This window comes from Gorilla gorilla, chromosome 6 (assembly GCF_029281585.2).
Source record: "Gorilla gorilla gorilla isolate KB3781 chromosome 6, NHGRI_mGorGor1-v2.1_pri, whole genome shotgun sequence".
Lineage (NCBI taxonomy): Eukaryota > Metazoa > Chordata > Mammalia > Primates > Hominidae > Gorilla > Gorilla gorilla.
This window is the reverse complement of record NC_073230.2, coordinates 167,845,267-167,864,126: the sequence shown is the minus strand read 5'-3', so window position 1 is coordinate 167,864,126 and position 18,860 is coordinate 167,845,267. Positions and strand designations below refer to the sequence as shown.

The 18,860-nt window shown below is 48.8% G+C and overlaps 1 protein-coding gene across 8 annotated transcripts in view; it reads right to left on the bottom strand.

Annotated features, from left to right (window-relative positions):
• Window positions 1–18,860, bottom strand: part of LOC129523816 (uncharacterized) — a 41,925-nt gene that overhangs the window by 9,213 nt on the left and 13,852 nt on the right. For all 8 annotated transcript variants that reach the window (XR_010134801.1, XR_010134802.1, XR_010134803.1 and 5 more), the window contains one exon: window positions 20–174. Coding sequence is in view for 1 of the 8 variants with exons in the window: in XM_055347580.2 (XP_055203555.1) it covers window positions 32–174 (143 nt within the window). In the remaining 7 variants the exon portion in view is untranslated. The remainder of the gene's footprint in view (window positions 1–19; window positions 175–18,860) is intronic.

Genomic DNA, 18,860 nt, shown 5'->3' with positions numbered 1-18,860 from the left:
TCGCCCAGCCCCAGCTCACCTGTGCTGGGCCTCAGGCCTCTGAGTTTTCATGACACTTCGGGAGGGCCATCCTGGAGTCATCAGGGCACTGACAGCCCCAGGTGGGTGCGGAGAGCCGGCCTCTCACAGAGGCAAGGGAGCCAGCAGCCGCTGCGCTCTGGTGGGCGGCCAGGCCTGGCTAGAAGGAATTTGGGCCGTATTTCAAGGCTGGGGAGGCCTGGGGCATTTGGGTTAAATAAGCATGACTTAAACCACGAATGATTCATTGCTGCAGCAATAATGTGTGTAGCAGAAGACACCAGAAGCCAGAAAAAAAAAATATTTTTATTCCCCAAATAAACTTGTTTCCTCTCAAAGAATAAAGCATGCAAGAGACTCCTAATCACCAAAATGAGCAAGAGGCTGTGCTGTCTGTGGGTGCTGGAGGACTGGCCAAGCCCAGAAGTCCCCAGTTGCTTCTCTCTCACCTGCCCCAGAGAACGTGCATCACATCATGGAAACCTCGTGAAACTCTGACTCTCATTAAATCTAAGTCTCCATCTTCTAGGATTCTCTAGGGCTCTTTAGACTTGCACACAGCCAAGTTTTACATTTACAACTAATCTAGAGTTTAAAGGATGCACACGTGAAAAGATATTTATAACACGAAGATCAGATGCCCCAAGTGCCCGTGAAGAGTCAGTACCATCCGCTCTCAACAGAGCAGGGGCCAGGGCTTCAGCTTGTCCTGGCAGCTGCATCAAGGCCGTGGTCTCATTCTGCAGATGATGGTCCCTGAAACTGAACCATGTTTTCGCTGCTTCCAGGACTCACTGTGAAAACACAGCATGTACCTACCTACCTGGCCGTGGTCTTCGATGTAGTGGGTTTAACTGTGCACTGACTGCATGCCAGGAGATAGTTATTGAGAATGTCCTGTGTGCCAGGCACTTCTAGGTAATGGGTCAACAACAAAAATCCAGACTCTCGGAGCTTGGTCCATGCATGTGAGTGCATGTGTCCATGTGTGTCTGGGGGTTCCTGTGTGTCCATGTGTGCATGTGTGTGCATGCTGAGGGGCCTTCAAGCAGAGGGAACAGGACATGTGGGAAGGCCCTGTATGAATGAATGCCCAAGGAGTGGGAAAAGGGTCGGTGTGAGTAAGGAATGGGTTTTTTCTAAAGACAGCAAGTAGCTAGTCTGGGCAAGAGAGGAACAAAATCGAATTTGAAGTTTAAAACATCAGTTCATTAAGTTACTTGTCCCTTCGTGATGATTCAAGTTCTCAGATCAGCATGGTCAGAGGGGCCCCAAAGTAATTGGGTTCACATAGACAGGGAAGCGTTCAGAACCGGGATGCTCCCTGGACAGGTGACCCCGTGAGTTCCGGGAGAGCCTGGCTCTCATGCAGCAGAAAGATCCCAGGTGGGCCAGAGGTTGGGAGGGGCTGGAAAAGCCCAGAGCAGGACGGAGCCCCCACTGGGGAAAAGGCGTCTCCCTGTCTCCATAAGCGCAGCTCAGCCCCTGCCCTAGCTTTGCTGACGCTGGCTCACTGCCTGATCAAACCAACAGAGCCCATTTCTCAGTGGAATAACTTTTACTGTGTGTGGCTGGGCACTGGGGCCCAGGTTGTGAGGCGGGTGTGTGAGGACCAGGCTGCCGGGCAGAGCTAGGCAGAAGGTCCTAGACTCAGTTTCCTCATTGGTGAATAGAGTGGCAACTGTGCCTACCCCAGCCTACGGTGACTTGGGGGATGACAGGTTTCCGCACAGTTACAAGCAAGTAAGATAAACGTTTGTAAATGGCCCCTACTGAGCGTGGAGCCCGGTGAAGAGCTGCCTGGGGCCCCTTTCCTCGGTACTCGCCAGGAAGGGCCAGGAATCCGTCTACATTAACCCCTTTAATCCTCGCCACAATCCGATGAATCAGGGATCCTCTCACCCTTAGTTTTTGAGACGAAGCACGGAGACTTTAAACGCTTGCCCTGGAAGGCCAGGCAAGGGCCGGAGGGCTGGCGGCGGGGGTCGCAGGGGCCGCCCCTCTCCCTGCAGCCCTGCCGCTGAGGTCACCGTGGATGGACGCGGCTGATAAGGAAGCCTGAGGCTGCCGTGGTAAATGTCCAGTGGCCACGTGGCTCTGTCTGAGCAAAGATTCCAAATTCTCCCTGAGGCAGAGGAAAGGGACAGGACTGAAAACGGGGTGGAAACAGACAGCTGAGAAACGATGCGCTGTGGTGAGGCGAGCTTGTCCATGACCTGACTCCTCTCTCGCCTCGTCTGTAGCCGACAGCGAACCAGAAATCATCCGCGGACCGCACAGGAGACTGTTCTACATGACCGGTGGCCGCAAATGCCAGGGACCCCCTAAGCCTGCAGAGGAGCGCAGAGGAAGACGAGGAGGAGGCCCCGACAGCAGGTCGCGGGGCGGAACTGCGGGTTCTTGGAGAGGGGGCCCCGGGTCTGCACCCCAAAAGCAGGCGCAGCGGGAGACCTCCCGGAAGCCAGGGGTCTTTTCAAGGCGTGTTTGAAATTAAACAGGCGAGTCCCAGCTCGTCCCGACCAGCGCGGCTTCCTACCTTCCCCACCCTTGGCCCCGTGGAGGTCGGAGCGGTCCCCGCCCCGACCCCGTGTGCGCCGGGTCCTTTCCTGCGAGCTCCTTGGCCTCCTGGGGAGACTATGCCCGCCGCCCCCGCGCCTGTGCCGGATCTTCTGAGCTGGAGTCGGGGTTCGGCGATGGCGTGTGGGCTCCTCACAGCAGCTCCCAGGGGCGCGGCACGGCTGCCAACGGGGTCCCGGCTCGTCTGCAGCTGAACAGGCCCCAAATCGAGGCGTTGGGGAACAGCAGCGGCCGCAGGTTCGCGGCCCAGAGGTCGCCCCTGCCCCGGCCCCCTCCGACAGCGCAGGGAGTGCGCCCCGCTTCCCTGCACTCTACACCCACGGCCGCCTCCACCGCGTCCCCGCCCTTCCCCGCAGCTGCTCGTGTGTGGGCCGTGCCGTCGTGGGAGTCGCCGGGCTCGGAGGGATGCGGTGCAGGCGCAGGAAACGCAAGAGAAGCTGAACGCGGCCGGGAGGACGGGACGCCCCCGCCACCTGTGCCCACAGCCAAGCGGAGCATCTGGAGTCGCCTCCTCCACCAAGACGACCTGCGGAGTCCAGTCTCCAAAGGGGCCACCCACAGGGTTTGGGGCCAGGCAACGTCAGAACCGGGGTGCCGGCCGGGCACGGGGGGTCACGCCTGGAATCCCAGCACTTTGGGAGGCTGGGGGTGGGGCGGTGGATCACCTCAGGTCGGCCTGGCCAACATGGTGAAACCCCTTGTCTACTAAAAATACAAAAATTAGCCAGATGTGGTGGCGCACACCTGTAATCCCAGCTACTCGGGAGACTGAGGCAGGAGAATCGCTTGAACCCGGGAGGTGGAGGTTGCAGTGAGCCAAGATCGCACCACTGCACTCCAGCCTGGGCAACAGAGCGAGACTCCATCAAAAAAATTAAAGAAAGAGAAACCTGGGTGCCGCAGAGCCCCGAGGCCGCGCGGCCTTGCCTGCCTGGAACCCCCTTAACGGCCCCGCGGGCTCCTCCCCACCCGCCTGGCCTCCCCCATCTCTGCGTTCGGGGCCTCCCCGGCTGCCCCAAGGCGCGTCCGTCCCCAGCGGGCAGCGCGTTTGCCTACCCGTCCCTCCCACCGCCCCCCATTACTGGCTACCTCGCCCCCCTCAAGTTGGGGCCGCCTTGGGGTCTTCGTTACTCCCGGGACGTCTCAGGCCGTTTCAGCCTCCGTTTATGGATGTTACCTTGCTCTGGAATGTTCTCCCCAGGGAAAGCCCTCTCGCAGGGCCTCGGCGGCACACCCTCTGGAACCTTCCAGAATCCTCCGGAAGAGTCAGCAGAGCTGACTGCGCGGAGCGAGTGGCTGAAAGGAGGGCGGGGAGGCGGCCGCTCGCTAGCTAAGAAGTGGCGGGTCTGGAGGGTGCGCGAGGGCAGGGCCGGGTCCCCAGGCCCCACCCACGGGCCCTGCGCGCCTGGACATTCTGTCAACGCCGGGAACGCGGAGGGCGGGCGCTGGCATCGGCCCTGGGAGGACAGGCGCTCCCGGAGCTCCAGACGCCAGGCCAGACCGCCGGGGACAGCGCGGGGTGCGCGGATGGGGGGCGCGGAGAGGCCGGTGGGGGGCCTGGGCGAGGGACCGCGCCTGCCCCGAGACTGAGCCGGACCTGAGCGAGGGTTCCGCCGGGCGCCTGCAGTCGGGCAGCCTCGTGGCGCCCCAGCCACGGTCTCTGCACAGCACACATCTCCATCTGAGATGAGGAAACGCCAATCGGGTCCCTGCCACACGTCAAACGTCGGCGCGGGAAGCCAGGGGCCTCCTCAGGCCGGAAAGGAACAGCCCGCCCCCTACCGTGCAGAGCGAGGATCCGCGGCCTGAGGAAGGGAGACCTGCCTGGGCGCTGAGCTCACAGGCTTCTGGGCTCCTTCGGAGGCCGCTGAAGAGCAGGGGTGGCGCGAGCTGGCGGTAAGCGGGAAGCCCCGGTTACCATGGCAAGGCGATGGGTGCGCGGTTACCCGGCGTGCAGCCTCGCGAGGACACCTGGGCCACGGATGCGCCGCGCCCTCGGGGAGCCGGCTCCGGAGGCCTCTCTCTTCCTCCTCCTTCTACCCCTAATGACCATGGATTACTTTTGAAATGGAAAAACGGTAAACCTTTCCTAACATAAGTCGCACTTATAAAGAAAGCATCTGCTGAAGAGGACGTGTTATGTCATGAAATGGGGGGCTCTCATCACGGCGGGGGTCAGGGAAGGTCCACTAGGGCTTTAGCGGAAGAGATTAACCAGCTGACTACCAGGCGCCTTCCAATACTAATATTCTGAGATTTTAATATATTTTACATTACCATAAAGATCTTGAGTGCTTTAGAAATAATACTAGGTAGCTGAGCACAGTGGCTCACCCCTGTAATCCCACGGCTTTGGGAGGCCGAGGTGGGAGGCCCGAGGCCAGGAGGTTGAGACCAGCCTGGACAACATAACATCCCATCTCTACAGAAACCCACCATTTCATTAAAACATTAGCCGGGCATGGTGGCAGTGTTCGTGGTCTGGGAGGCTAAGCTGGGAGGATCACTTGAGCCCAGGAGTTTGTGGCTGCAGTGCACCATGGTCTCACCACTGCACTCAAGCCTGGGCAACAGAGCAAAACTCAATCCTACTGCGTAAAGTAGAAATACCACTTCCGGGCCGGCGTGGTGGCTCACGCCTGTAATTCCAGCACTTTGGGAGGCGGAGGCGGCTGGATCACGAGGTCAGGAGATCGAGACCATCCTGGTTAACACGGTGAAACCCCATCTCTACTAAAAAAAAAATACAAAAAATTAGCCGGGTGTGGTGGCAGGTGCCTATAGTCCCAGCTACTCGGGAGGCTGAGGCAGGAGAATGGTGTGAACCCGGGGGGTGGCGCTTGCAGTGAGCCGAGATTGCACCACTGCACTCTGGCCTGGGCGAAAGAGCGAGACTCTGTCTCAAAAAAAAAAAAAAAGGAAATACCATTTCTGGGTCATAAAAAAATATTTCAGACATCATTTTTCCAGATATGTTAACTTTTTGCTAATGGGATATAAATGCCTCCAATTTGAAATTGCTCTTCCAGGAGTGAATTTTAATTTTCTCCCGCTGTGAAAATGCATATTTGTCTTATGGAGAGAGTTTTTATTTATTACCAACTAACAGGAAAAGCTTCTTCTCACAATTCTGACAAAGTAGAGCCAATGTAAGAGTTTTGGTGTCATTTTTAATGTAGAGGCTTCAATTATTGTTAGTCAAAGGGAACATATCTTAAAACATTAACAACAAAATCACTAACCTTTGATTTTCTTTTAGATTTGCACATTGTTGTCTTTGTTCTAGGCAAGGCATTCCTGTTTCAATTTTTCCTTTATTCCTTTTCTTTTTTCCTGCACTGTTTTCAGAATATGTTCTCTGACATTTTAGGCCATCTAAGTCAAGAAGCCAGTATATGAATTACTTTGACTGGAGAGAAGGGATGTTTGATCCCAAATTCCTGAATTGGGCTCCTCTGAAATATCAGTAGGAACTACAAGCAAAAAATTGATGGGTCGTGGTCCTGTGGTTTGGGGAATTTTTATTTACTTCAGTATACATGTCATATGTTCATATAAGTTATATATTATTTAATACTGTATTACTCTACTTTCTTTTGGAGAGTCACACTCCACGTTAACCTACTAAAGTCTCTGAAAAGTTCTGCAATATATGAAATTCTTTATTTTTAGCACAGTATTTCCAAAACTGTATTTTATTGAGTTTAAGAAGCTATTGATTGAAAGACGTGTACTTTTGAAAGAACAATAATCACTGCTAATAAAACTATGGCATGCCATGGAATATAAGACACATCACAACTTTAAAAGCATTAAGATGTTCAAATGAGCATCTTAGAATCCATTGAAATTTGTTAATTTATCTTGAGTATGTTACCCATCGCTGCAAAACACATGATACCAAAAGGAAGGGGCATAAAACAGCCACTTTATTTGCTCACAAGGCTGTGGGTCAGCAGTTTGGGTTGGGCTCAGCCATGTGGTTCATATGCTTTCTAGCTGGGACATTCTCACAGCTGCAGATATACCCAGCTGGGGATGGCTGGTCAGGGATGGTCTGGTGAGTGAGACTTGCAGGTGCTGGCAGGGGAGCCACAGCTCTCCAGGCCTCTGCAGCAGAGGAGATCATATCTGCTTGCATCATGGTCTCAGGTCCCCACACACAGCAAAAGGAAGACAGCCTCAATGTGCTGGCCTTTTTCCAGCCTCTGCTTTTCTTGGGTTAAATTTGCTTAACATCACATTAGCTAAGGCAAATTGCATGGACACATCAGATTCAAGAGGTGAAGAAATAAACTTGATGGGAAGAGTGGCAGAGTTGCACTGCACAGGGGCAAGCTGACAGATGGGAGAGGATTATTGCTGTCATCTTTCCACACACAAACTTTTAAAAAAGAATTTCCTAAGACATCTCTTAACATTTCATACATTATAGTTTAGAAAAATCTCCTGGATAACAATTGAATCTTCAGTACTGAGAAATAGATGAGACAGGTATGTATTTAGAGGTGCTGTTGACACCTGAGACAATCGGACAAAGAGATGTCAGGGCCTTCCATTTTGCCTGCTCACAAGCTCACAGTCCACTTGTCACTGTTCCACAGAGACTGGCAGAAGATACAAGACTCCTGGATCAGAGACAAAGGACTTCATTATGACCCACGGCACAGCCGGCAGCATGAGCACTGTGTTGACCAGTTTCCTAGGCCCCCTAGTCGATAGGCATGGCATGAAGGGCCCACAGGGATGCTGTACACACATAGGTCAGCATTGCAGCTGAGGGGCAGTGGGCTTGGGGAATCTACTGCCCTTACAGGGAGCAGTAAGTTGGCCTGTTCTTTGTCCAGAGGGAGATATTATCCCTATCCTCAGGGTTGTTCCCTGCAAACGCTACCCCCAAAAAATGGCCCAAGTAAAGATTACCAGAGCCTTGAATCCTTGACACACCCACCAAAAACATGCAGACTCAGGATAAGGCAGAGCAAGGGGATTGTGTGTGAAAGTCCTCCCCATGTTGCAAGGCTAGTTAGGTGGAAACCAGGCCATCCAGCTCCCTGCCTTCTGGCACCCAGGGCGTTGTCATGTGACTTGGGCTGTCAATTGAATGCTTCTGTGGGGACAGTTAGGAAATTGCTCAAAGGTAGGGGAGGGGTGGCAAGTTTCCACTTATACCACTGATGTCCAGAATCCAGGGGCACTGGCAGTGGTCAGTGTCCAGAGGTAGTAAGAGATGTCTGTAAACGTGAAGTGAGTTGCAATGCACTAAGCAAGTTTTCCTGCCTCCCAGCCCCCTTGGCTCCCGCCTGTTTGCACCACTCTTGCTCTACAGATCTCCCATGATGTTGCAGGCTACCCAGGTCCTCAGTATAAATTCATTTCTGTTTGAGTTAGGCTGATGATGCTTAAAATCAAGAAAAAGCTGTCTTTAGTAGGAACTTGACATTCTGATACAATATTTTTGATGCCAGAAACATATTAAAACCTAAAAAACAAGACATGAAGTTAAAAGAAGTTAAATCTAGTCTCTATGATATCCTAAGCACTATATACAGTATATAATTTGTAAATTCCTGAACAGAAAAATGTGACTTATACATAAGAGAAAAATCAGTCAGTAGAAGGAGACCCACCAATGACCATGATGTTCTAATTAGTAGAAAAGAGCTTTGAAATAACAATGATAAATATGTCGAAGATTCTACAGGAAAAGATAGTTATAATGCTAAGAAATTTTAGAAGATATTTAGAAACTTTTCTTTAAAAAGGATATTCTAGAAATGAAAAATACAGTATCTGAAATAAAAAAATTTATTGAATGAACTGGCCACAGTGTCTGCTTTTGTAAAAACCTCCAAAAAGTTATGCATTGAGTTTTTCCATGTCAGATTCATCTGCTGCCCACCTCTCACCACAGATGAATGATCACTATGAATGGTGGTGACCAGGTGGGCAGGGGAGGGGCTTGTCTGAGTGCCTTAGCCCAGGCCTCTGGCCTGCCAACCTTGAAAACAGCAATATCAGCTGGGCGCAGTGGCTCACCCCTGTAATCCCAACACTTTGGGAGGCCAAGGCGGGCAGATCACTTGAAGCCAAGAGTTCGAGACCTGCCTGGCCAACATAGCAAAACTCCGTCTCTACTAAAAATACAAAAATTAGTCTGGAGTGGTGGTGCACACCTGTAATTCCAGCTATTTGGGAGGCTGAGGCACAAGAATAGCTTGAACCTGGGAGGCAAAGGTAGCAGTGAACCGAGATCGCACCACTGCACATCAGTCTGGGCGATAGAGCGAGAGGGTTTAAAAAAAGAAAAGCAATATCACTTCCTTGTTAGATCCAGTTATCAAGCCAGTCAGAAGGGATGAATGGGAAGGAAGTCACATCCTTAATGTCCAGGGGGGACTGTTACTTCTATTATTTCTTTTTTTATGTATTTATTTTTTTGAGACAGGGTTTTGCTATGTCTGGAGCACTGCACCCTGGCTGGAGTGCAGTGGTGCAATTACAGCTCACTGCAGCCTCAACCTCCCAGGCTCAGGCAGTCCTCCCACCCCAGCCCCGAGTAGCTGGGACCACAGACGTGCACCACCACACCTGGCTCATTTTAGATTTTTTTGTAGAGGGGGGTCTCACCGTGTTGCCCAGGCTGGTCCTGAACTCCTGGGCTCAAGTGAGGAGCTGTTACTTCTGGACAGTTTTCCTTGGACAGTTTGCCCGGCCCCAGTGGGTGTGTTTCTCCTCTGTCAGTGTGGCTAATTTTCATCTGCCTTCATCCCTCAGTCATCCAAGTATAACCTCAGCAGTAACGGTACTGCAGCCAGAACAGTGTTCTCAGCTGGCGCCCCTCCCCTCTCCTCTTACCTTTGAAGTTCAGACACAACTGATGAGCATTCACGTTAAAACAGAGATCCTAAGACTGACAGAACAGACGCTCTGTAGCAATTAGATACCAAATTCCCAACCAACTCAAGTATAGCATCACATGACAGAGGGCAGGTACTGAAGGAAATCAAAGTATTTTACCCGAAAATATATTTCTTTTACATATTTTGCTTTTGTTGTTGTCGTTTTTGTTTTTGTTTGTTTATTTTTGAGACAGAGTCTTGTTCTGTCTCCCAGGCTGGAGTGCACTGGTACAATCTCAGCTCACTGCAGCCTCTACCTCCTGGGTCCAAATGATTCTCAAGCCTCAGCTTCCCAAGTAGCTGGGATTACAGGTGCATGTCACCATATCCAACTAAGTTTTGTATTTTTGGAGAGATGGGGTTTCACCATGTTGACCAGGCTGGTCTCCAACTCCTGACCTGAGGTGATCCACCCACCTTGGCCTCCTAAAGTGCTGGGATTACAGGCATGAGCCACCATGCCTAGCCCCTTTGACATATTTTGAAATGGCCCTGCAAAGCTGTCTCTGGTGGGGAAATTTTACATTCTGTACAGAATCCCTTTCCCTTTCAAGATCTTTTTCCAAACCTGAAATGATTGACTGAGAGTCTAGCACCTTTTAAGGTCTGAATAGGAGCCATTTGCCTCTTGGGTGGCCACCTACAAGACATCTACATAATAAGAACCTGAGTCCTCACAACCCCTTATCTTGACCCAGACACTCCTTTCTATTGAATCCAGGTCCTTATATAACTCTTTTGACCAACTGTCAATCAGAAAACCTTTGAATCCATCTATGACATGGAAGTCCCTTCCCTTGGAGTTGTCCTGCCTTTGCAGTCCAAACCAACATATGCCTCACATGTATTGATTGATGTCTCATGTCTTCCTAAAATGTATAAAACCGAGCTGTACCCTGAACACCTTGGGCACATGTTCTCAGGACCTCCTGAGGCTTTGTCATGGGTCATGACCTATAGCCTTGGCAAAATAAGCTTCTAATTGGATTGAGACCTGTCTCAGACGCTCTTTGGTTTACAACAGATTTAAGAAGCTCAGAAAACCCCAAACAAGGACAAATCAACAAAAAATAAAACATCTAATTACATCATGGTCAAACCACTGAAAATTAAAAAAAAAAAGCAAAAGCTTATAATTAACGAGAAAAAAAGATGCATTTCGTGGAGGGAAACAATAATAATGACAAACAGGAAACCTGTTAGCAATGCCTGTTCCCCAGTGCCACAAAGAAATAGCACTTGAACATACATTCTCTGAGCAAGGCAATTTTTACTTTCTGCAGAAAGGGTACTCTCGCCAGCAGTTTTGCCACGAGAGTACACCAAACAAAGGAAAAGCAGACATATGTATCCCTTACGCATTTGGGTCATCCTGACTACTGTGTCCTGCATCCATTGGCTGGAGCCAGACCTCACAGTCTAAACTGATACCTGATTTGCTAACAACCTAAAACTTTCTTAAATAGGTAAATGCAAGGAAGAACAAAGGAAAAGAGGAAGTTGCTTACGAAAGATTTAAAGAAGCAATAACATTTCCAAATAAGGAAGAGTCATAGGCTGTGAGCTGGAACATGCCTGTGAGCATGTCCAACAGCTACAAAGGATAGGACTCAACAAAGAGTAATTAGCACAAAGCAAGGAGGCTTGAAGGAAGTTAGTCTTTAAAAGAAACTATTACTTCTAACACTTATGATTTATTATTTAACAAGGGAAACTTTGAAGAGGAAACTTTTTACTTTCTACAAAACCTCTTACCAGAAACAATGGACACTGAAGACCACAGAAGACACCTCTACAGAGTTGAAAGGAAAAACGCCAATCTAGAATTTAACATCTAAACGAAATATCTCCCAAAAATGAAGGCAACATAAAGATAATTGTAGATATTAGTTTCCACCCTACCCTGTCCCCATATTAAATACAGTAAGGTCACTTACACATGTGAACCATTATACAAACTAGTAGAGTACATCCCCAGAAGAAGGGAAAGGCATCCACAGGAAGGAAAGGTGTGGGGTGAGCCCCAGTGCTCATGGGAGCTCCACCTCCTTCACACCCCCATAGCACAGGTGAGCCCAAGGCAGCCAGGGACGCAACGTGGCTGCCCTACCTACCCTTCCAGGTCACAATGTTCACCCCAGATAATATTAGTGAAAAACATCTTTTGGCAATTACCTTTTTATCTTAAAACTACAAACAAATGTAATGATACTTTGGTTTTGAAAAAAATATCATCAGTCCACAGGAGATCTTACAAGACAGTCTGAAGCTCAGACTCTTACATTATATTGAAAATACATGGGGTGCGTCACCCCCACCAGTGTCCACAGCTGACCATCTGCATCTTGGAGAACAATCTATTTTCAATAACAAATGCTCACAAAGTGTTTTGAGGAAATAAAAGCAAAAAATAAGATGGTGGGGGGCAGGGAGAAAGAAAACCTACGAGTGTTTTTGCAGCATTCCTGGTTGTTCTCACACAGCACTCTTATGAGTCCTGTATGAAAAATCCCAGAGGAATGAACAGCACCACAGCTCCGGTGCTGTGACCATTTTTATTCACAACTTAGGAGTTGTATATGTTCACAAGCCCCAAGACCGGTTATCCACACCAGTCCCCTCAGGCACAGCTGCCAATCTCAAGTAAGATGAGCCACTATTGGAGGCACTGATATCACACTGTTACCCTCACTCACTTCCTCAGCTGAAGCCATCAGCCTATGTATTAGTCTGTTCTCACATTGCTATAAAGAAATACCTGAGACTGGGTATTGTATAAAGAAAAGAGGTTTAATTGGCTTACACTTCCTCAGGCTGTATGGGAAGCATGGCTGGGGAGGCCTCAGGAAACTTTTGATCATGGCAGAGGGCAAAGAGGAAGGAGGCATATCTTCCATGGCCAGAGCAGGAAGAAGAAGAGAGAAAAGGAGGTGCCACACACTTTCAAACAACCAGATCTCCTGAGAACTCACTCACTGATATGGTTTGGCTCTGTGTCCCCACCCAGCTCTCATTCCAAATTGTAATCCCCACGTGTCAAGGACCTGGTGGGAGGTGACTGGATCATAGGAGTGGTTTCCCCCATGCTGTTTTCATGATAGTGAGGGAGTCCTCATGAGAGCTGATGGTTTTATAAGTGTTTGACAGTTCCTCCTTCACACACTGTCTCTTGCCTGCCGCCATGTAAGATGTGCCTACTTCCCCTTCTACCATGATTGTAAGTTTCCTGAGGCCTCCCCAACCATGTGGAACTATGATTCAATTAAACCTCTTTCCTTTATAAACTACCCAGTCTCAGGGAGGCTCCTTACAGCAGTGTGAGATGGAGTAATACACTCACTATCACGAGAACAGCAAGGGGGAAATCCGCCCCATGATCCAATCACCACCCACCAGACCTCACTTCCAACACTGAGGATCACAGTTGGGCATGAGATTTAGGCAGGGACAAAATCCAAACCATATCAGCCTGGTTAAAGTCAGGCCCTTCAGTGAACCAGGCTGCATTTCAGATGGGCTTCCTGGGAGCTCCCAGCAGGACCCCCTTCAGGTGTCCCAGGGTGACCCAGGAGCTGGAGGAGCAGCCACAGCTCCTCTGCCCATGTAGCTTGGGCAGGTCCCCCATGTTTCCTGAGCCTTAATGTCCTTGCACACAAGATGATTATGAGATGACCAGCTCTAAGCCCCAGGACACCAGATGCAGAGGCACCTAGGACAGCAGCAACAACATGCCAAGTACATGCCAAGCACACACCAAGGACACGCTGAGTACATACCAAGCACATGCCAAGTACATGTCAAGTACACACCAAGCACATGTCAAGTACACATCAAGCACATGCCAGGTGCATGCCGAGTACACACCAAGTACATGCCAGGTACACACCAAGCACACACCAAGTACATATCAAGCATACACCAAGTACATGCCAAGCACACAGTCGTTTTTAGTTGTATTGACAGCCACCAGTGTGAGATACAGGCTTCTCTTGAGCCCTTGTACTACATTCCAGAGACTACACAAATGTACCAAAAAGTAAGTGGTAAATCCCAATTTTTACAAAGTAGTTCCTTTAGAAATCCTACACAGAAACTATCTAAAACTTAACCTCTCCTCTGAGGAAAATAGCTACTGTTTAACCCAAAAGTAGGGTATGTTTTTTTAATTTAGGAGAACATCTGGATTCCTTACAAACTATTAATTGTTACGCTAAATAACTAAGACGTTTCCACAAGGTCAAGAGGTGATTAATTACAAACGGTCACCCTGGAAACACAGAACTTTCCTTCATTTCTGATTTTTCTCGAATAGCTCCTTGTTCTGACATCTGATGATGCTGTGTCCACAGGTCTGTGCACACCAGCTGGCGCCTGTCAAGGCCATGGCCAAGGCCACTGACCTCTGTTCATTAGTTTATTTACCAAGCATCCCCCATGGGCCAGACCCTGTTCTAGGCAGGAAGAGCAGCAGAAGGTGAACCATAAACAAACCAAAATCCACCAGCAAGCGAGTCTTCAGCATGCAGAAGGCAACAGTGCCATGGAAGGCAGGCACCAGGCAGGTGGAAGAGGGGCCAGGTGGCCGGGGCAGGCCGCTGGGAGGAGGCGTTGGCTCTGCCCACACCTGGAGAAGGCAATCAAAGATGCCTTCAAAGGACAATTTTATTTTAGACTTTTCTCCGATTTCTGGGTCAGTGTTTGTTGTTCTGTTGCTATGGAAACACTAAAACCCTGGATTCTTTTTTACTAATAAATGGACTTCTTAGCCACGACCATCAGCCAAAATATGCTAATGGATTTGGTCTTTGATTTTTTTGAAGTTAAACAACCATATTCACCCATAATTTAACCATGTACTTAACGGTTCTTCAGAACTGACATAGATCAAGGCGTGCGTTTACTTCATCCCTACCCCGAGCCAGGAACTGTGTGAAACATTTTGTGTAGATTACTTCATTTACCCGACATAGCAACTCTATGAAGGAGGTGTGTTGTCCCAGTTCCTGAAGGAGCCCCAGGCACAGGGGCACAGAGACATTAACACCTCACTCAGGTAACACGGCCAGACTAGCGTAGCTGAGACTCGAACCCCCTTTTCTAGCTCCAGACCCTATGCTCTTAACCAGCATTCTGTCTAAATGCCCTTTAATGCCATCATTTTTAGAGCAATGGAGAGTTGGAGCAAGACAGATATTCACAAATTCCTCAAGTGCCACCTTCCCTGTAGAATTCCAATAGAAATGAATGGATGTTATGTTTTCAGGAAGGGTAACAAGAAGAGAAGTTTATCTGTCCATAAACATCAGAAAGAAAGAAAAATGGTGGGGCTTGGGGTGGCTTGTAAAAGCCCTGGGGCTGTATGACATGCCCCTCCACCCTGCAAGGAGGAAAACTTGTCAGATGCATCATAATGAACTTAAAACTCTGGACATTTCCAGCAGCCAGTCTTAAGACATGCACACACACACATAAATGTCTGCATGTGCAAATCCACACAAAGGAAACGCTGTGAGAGTTCACACATGAGAAAGGTAGTTGAGTCCTGTCCTAGGAGGTCACCTCCCACCCACACTGTCTGGAAGGAAAATCTGCTAAAAGGGCCAGAATATGTAAGACAGTATCTTGTTCATAAAAACTAACAGGAATTTAGTGGTCAGCAAGTTTGAGCCCATTAAGAGTCCGACTCTGCCCCTAGGGGACAACAGGCTTCAGAAAAAAACAGAAAGAGTCACATGTGTATGCACACACATACACGGGCATACACACACATAATACACACACATGCAAACATGCATACATGCACACACATAATATACATGCATATATATGCACACACACATGCATACATGCACGTATATAATACACATACATGCACATGTGTGCATACACACACAACACGCATACATGCAGATGTACATATACACACAGGTGCATACATGCATGCACATATACACATACATGCACACAAGTGAATAAATGCACACACATCACGTGTGCACATATACACATACACACATGCACACATACATGCACACATACACATTTACACATTCATACATGCATGTACATAATACACATATGTGCACATGTACATATATGCATGCATACACACATGCACATAATATACATGCACACATACACACATGCACATAATATACATGCACACATACACACACACACACACATGCACCAACTTCTCTCTTGATGCACAAGATATTTCTCAAAATAACCTTGGCCAGTTAGCACCTAGGGACAGAATTATTGACAGAACATTGGGAATGAGGCTCTAGACTGGCCACAGGTCCCTCATGCCACTGTGACACTTTCAAATGCGTGACTGAGCAAAGTTTCTCAGAGGCCCCAGGAGTGAGCTGGTAGCACCATAGCACCACACACAGATGACTGGTGCTATGAGGGGGCCTAATTCTTCAGACATTCTGTGCATTTAGTGATGGCAAAGCACATTGCTCAGCTTTTCCCTTGTTCAGTTCATAGGGTGCTGTTCTGGGCATTACTTGAGTCTTTTTTGGAACCCAAAGTGCTCATGACATGTGACAGCAATTGTGTTTGTCAGGGATCTTCAGAGAAACTGAACCGATAGGATGAATATAGAGATTTAGAGGGAGATTTTTATTGCATATGGGCTCACACAATGATGAAGAAGTCCCATGATCTTCTGTCAGCAGGCTGGAGACACGGGAGAGCCAGTGGTGTCGTTCCAGTCCAAACCCAAAGGCCCAAGAACCCGGAACTCAGATGTTCAAGGGCAAGAGAAGATGACGTCCCAGCTCAAGAGGTGAGAGCAGTCTCCCTTTCTCCACCTCCATGTCTTATTCCAGCCCTCAGCGGGTTAAATGACACCCATTCCCGTTCCAGAGTGTGAGATGCTATTCAGTCCAATTCAGATGCCCATCTCATCCGTATGCCCTCAGACACACCCCAGAGTCACGTTTGCCAGCTATCTGGGCACCTCTTAGCCCAGGCAAGCTGACACATAAAATTAACCATCACAACATTTTGCCATGTAAGGACCTGAAAGGCCTGATTTGGCCGGGCTCACTGCAAGGGCCTGGTTTAAGCAGGTGCTCAGCCTGTCTTGGCCTCATTCTCATCCCCACGAACTCCAGCCCATATCTCCTAGTCATTGGGGATCCTTTCCTGGAGGAGCTGCTTGGTTTGCAAGGACAACGCTGACTGGCCATTATCTCAAGGGCCATCAGCTATGCATGCACCTTACATGGGGGTAAGCATTTTGTTTGGTTTTGTTTTTTAGCTGAAACTGTAAAAAAAAATTAACATGAACTGATGAGAATCACCCATACCATGTCATGAAACGCAATCATTGGTCATGACTAGGGAGAGCATCTGAGTTGGATACTGTTAAGGATATAATTTAGGCTTTGCCTACGTGATTTGGAACAGAAATCTTGACTTAGAACTTACAGAAAAACATTTCAACCTGAGAAAGCTGATTACAAAATAAAAAGTTAAGAAAACATGACACATTAAAAAAAAACATCTAAAAAGTGAAAACTTCAGTCATCCAATTATTTGGCATTGGGCTGACAAAATAAAAGAACTTTTTAAGACACCACACACAAAAAACGAGTCCAGCTTCTCATTGAGAGTGAGCATGTTATTGACACAGACGGATTCAAAATCCTAAGAAGGATAATGAGGAAAATTGGTTTTTACAAATAATTATTAATAGACCCAAGTGCTCTTAGAGATTCCTCCTCCCTGAGCACCTTTGGAGCAAGAATCTTTCCTCGGAGCTTTGGGAATTCCCCTTCTAGACCTGTGGGAACCCACAAATCATAGACCAGGGGCTCTGTAAATTCTGCAGGGGGAAAATCCATTTTGTGGATAATTTACTGCAAAAGAGTTGAAAAGGGGCGTTGGTTAACTAGAAAAGCTCATGCAGTAAATAGAGAAACCAACCATTCGACTCCATTGTGGCTACAAAAATGGTGGAAAATGACAGGCCTTTCAGTCCTCGCCACCTACTTCCCACACTTCAATAGTGTTAATCCTTAAGGACCATCGTCATCAAGAGGCCTTAATAGGGAATCCACTGAAATGAAACCACAATCAATTCAATGCTAGCTACTTGGCCTATAAATTGAAAGCAAAGTAAATACAAATGACTCTGCCTGCTGTGATGGTGAATGAGGTTTTTAAACACAGCTACTTGTCAGATTTCAGCCCTTTATTTTTATTTCCCCCTCCTTTATCTGAGTTTTACTTTTCTCCTAGGGCGCCTTTCTAAGGTGTTTGTAAATTGCCCCCAAACGTCAGGTCTGCAGTTGGCATCTCACCACTCACGCCTGCGCTTCACTGAGGTCCGCAGGGCTATGGAGGCTGAGCTGAAAGCACTTCCAACTGATTCCCCAAGGAACGTCCTCACAGGAGTGTTCAGAGGGGCCCAGCCAGTGCTCTTGCTGCTGAAGGAGCATCCCAGGGAGGTGACGAGCCCAGGGCCCCTGGCACACGGTGGCCCTGGAAGAAAGCACTGTGCTCCCAGCACTTGAACAGGACCCTTCTGAAAACACAGCGCTCGAATGGAACCCTTCTGCAAACACAAGGCTCGAACGGAACCCTTCTGCAAACACAGGGCTCGAACGGAACCCTTCTGCAAACACAGCGCTCGAACGGAACCCTTCTGCAAACACAGCGCTCGAACGGAACCCTTCTGCAAACACAGGGCTCGAACGGAACCCTTCTGCAAACACAGGGCTCGAACGGAACCCTTCTGCAAACACAGGGCTCGAACGGAACCCTTCTGCAAACACAGCGCTCGAATGGAACCCTTCTGCAAACACAGGGCTCGAAGGGAACCCTTCTGCAAACACAGCGCTCGAACGGAACCCTTCTGCAAACACAGCGCTCGAACGGAACCCTTCTGCAAACACAGGGCTCGAAGGGAACCCTTCTGCAAACACAGCGCTCGAACGGAACCCTTCTGCAAACACAGCGCTCGAACGGAACCCTTCTGCAAACACAGGGCTCGAAGGGAACCCTTCTGCAAACACAGCGCTCGAACGGAACCCTTCTGCAAACACAGCGCTCGAACGGAACCCTTCTGCAAACACAGGGCTCGAACGGAACCCTTCTGCAAACACAGCGCTCGAACGGAACCCTTCTGCAAACAGCATTTGCATAAATTGCACCATCATTTTTGTACTTATTTACATCAAAGAGGTAGGCTGGGCTTTTTGAAAGAGCCACACTGGCTGATCTTGCTCCTGATCAGCTGCATCCCTTCTTTGTAAAGCAGGGAAGATAACAGCCACCTCTGACGGCCAATGTCAAGACCCAGGCCTTCAAGGCTCCTAAGAGAACAAGGTGGCTGTGCCTTGGGAG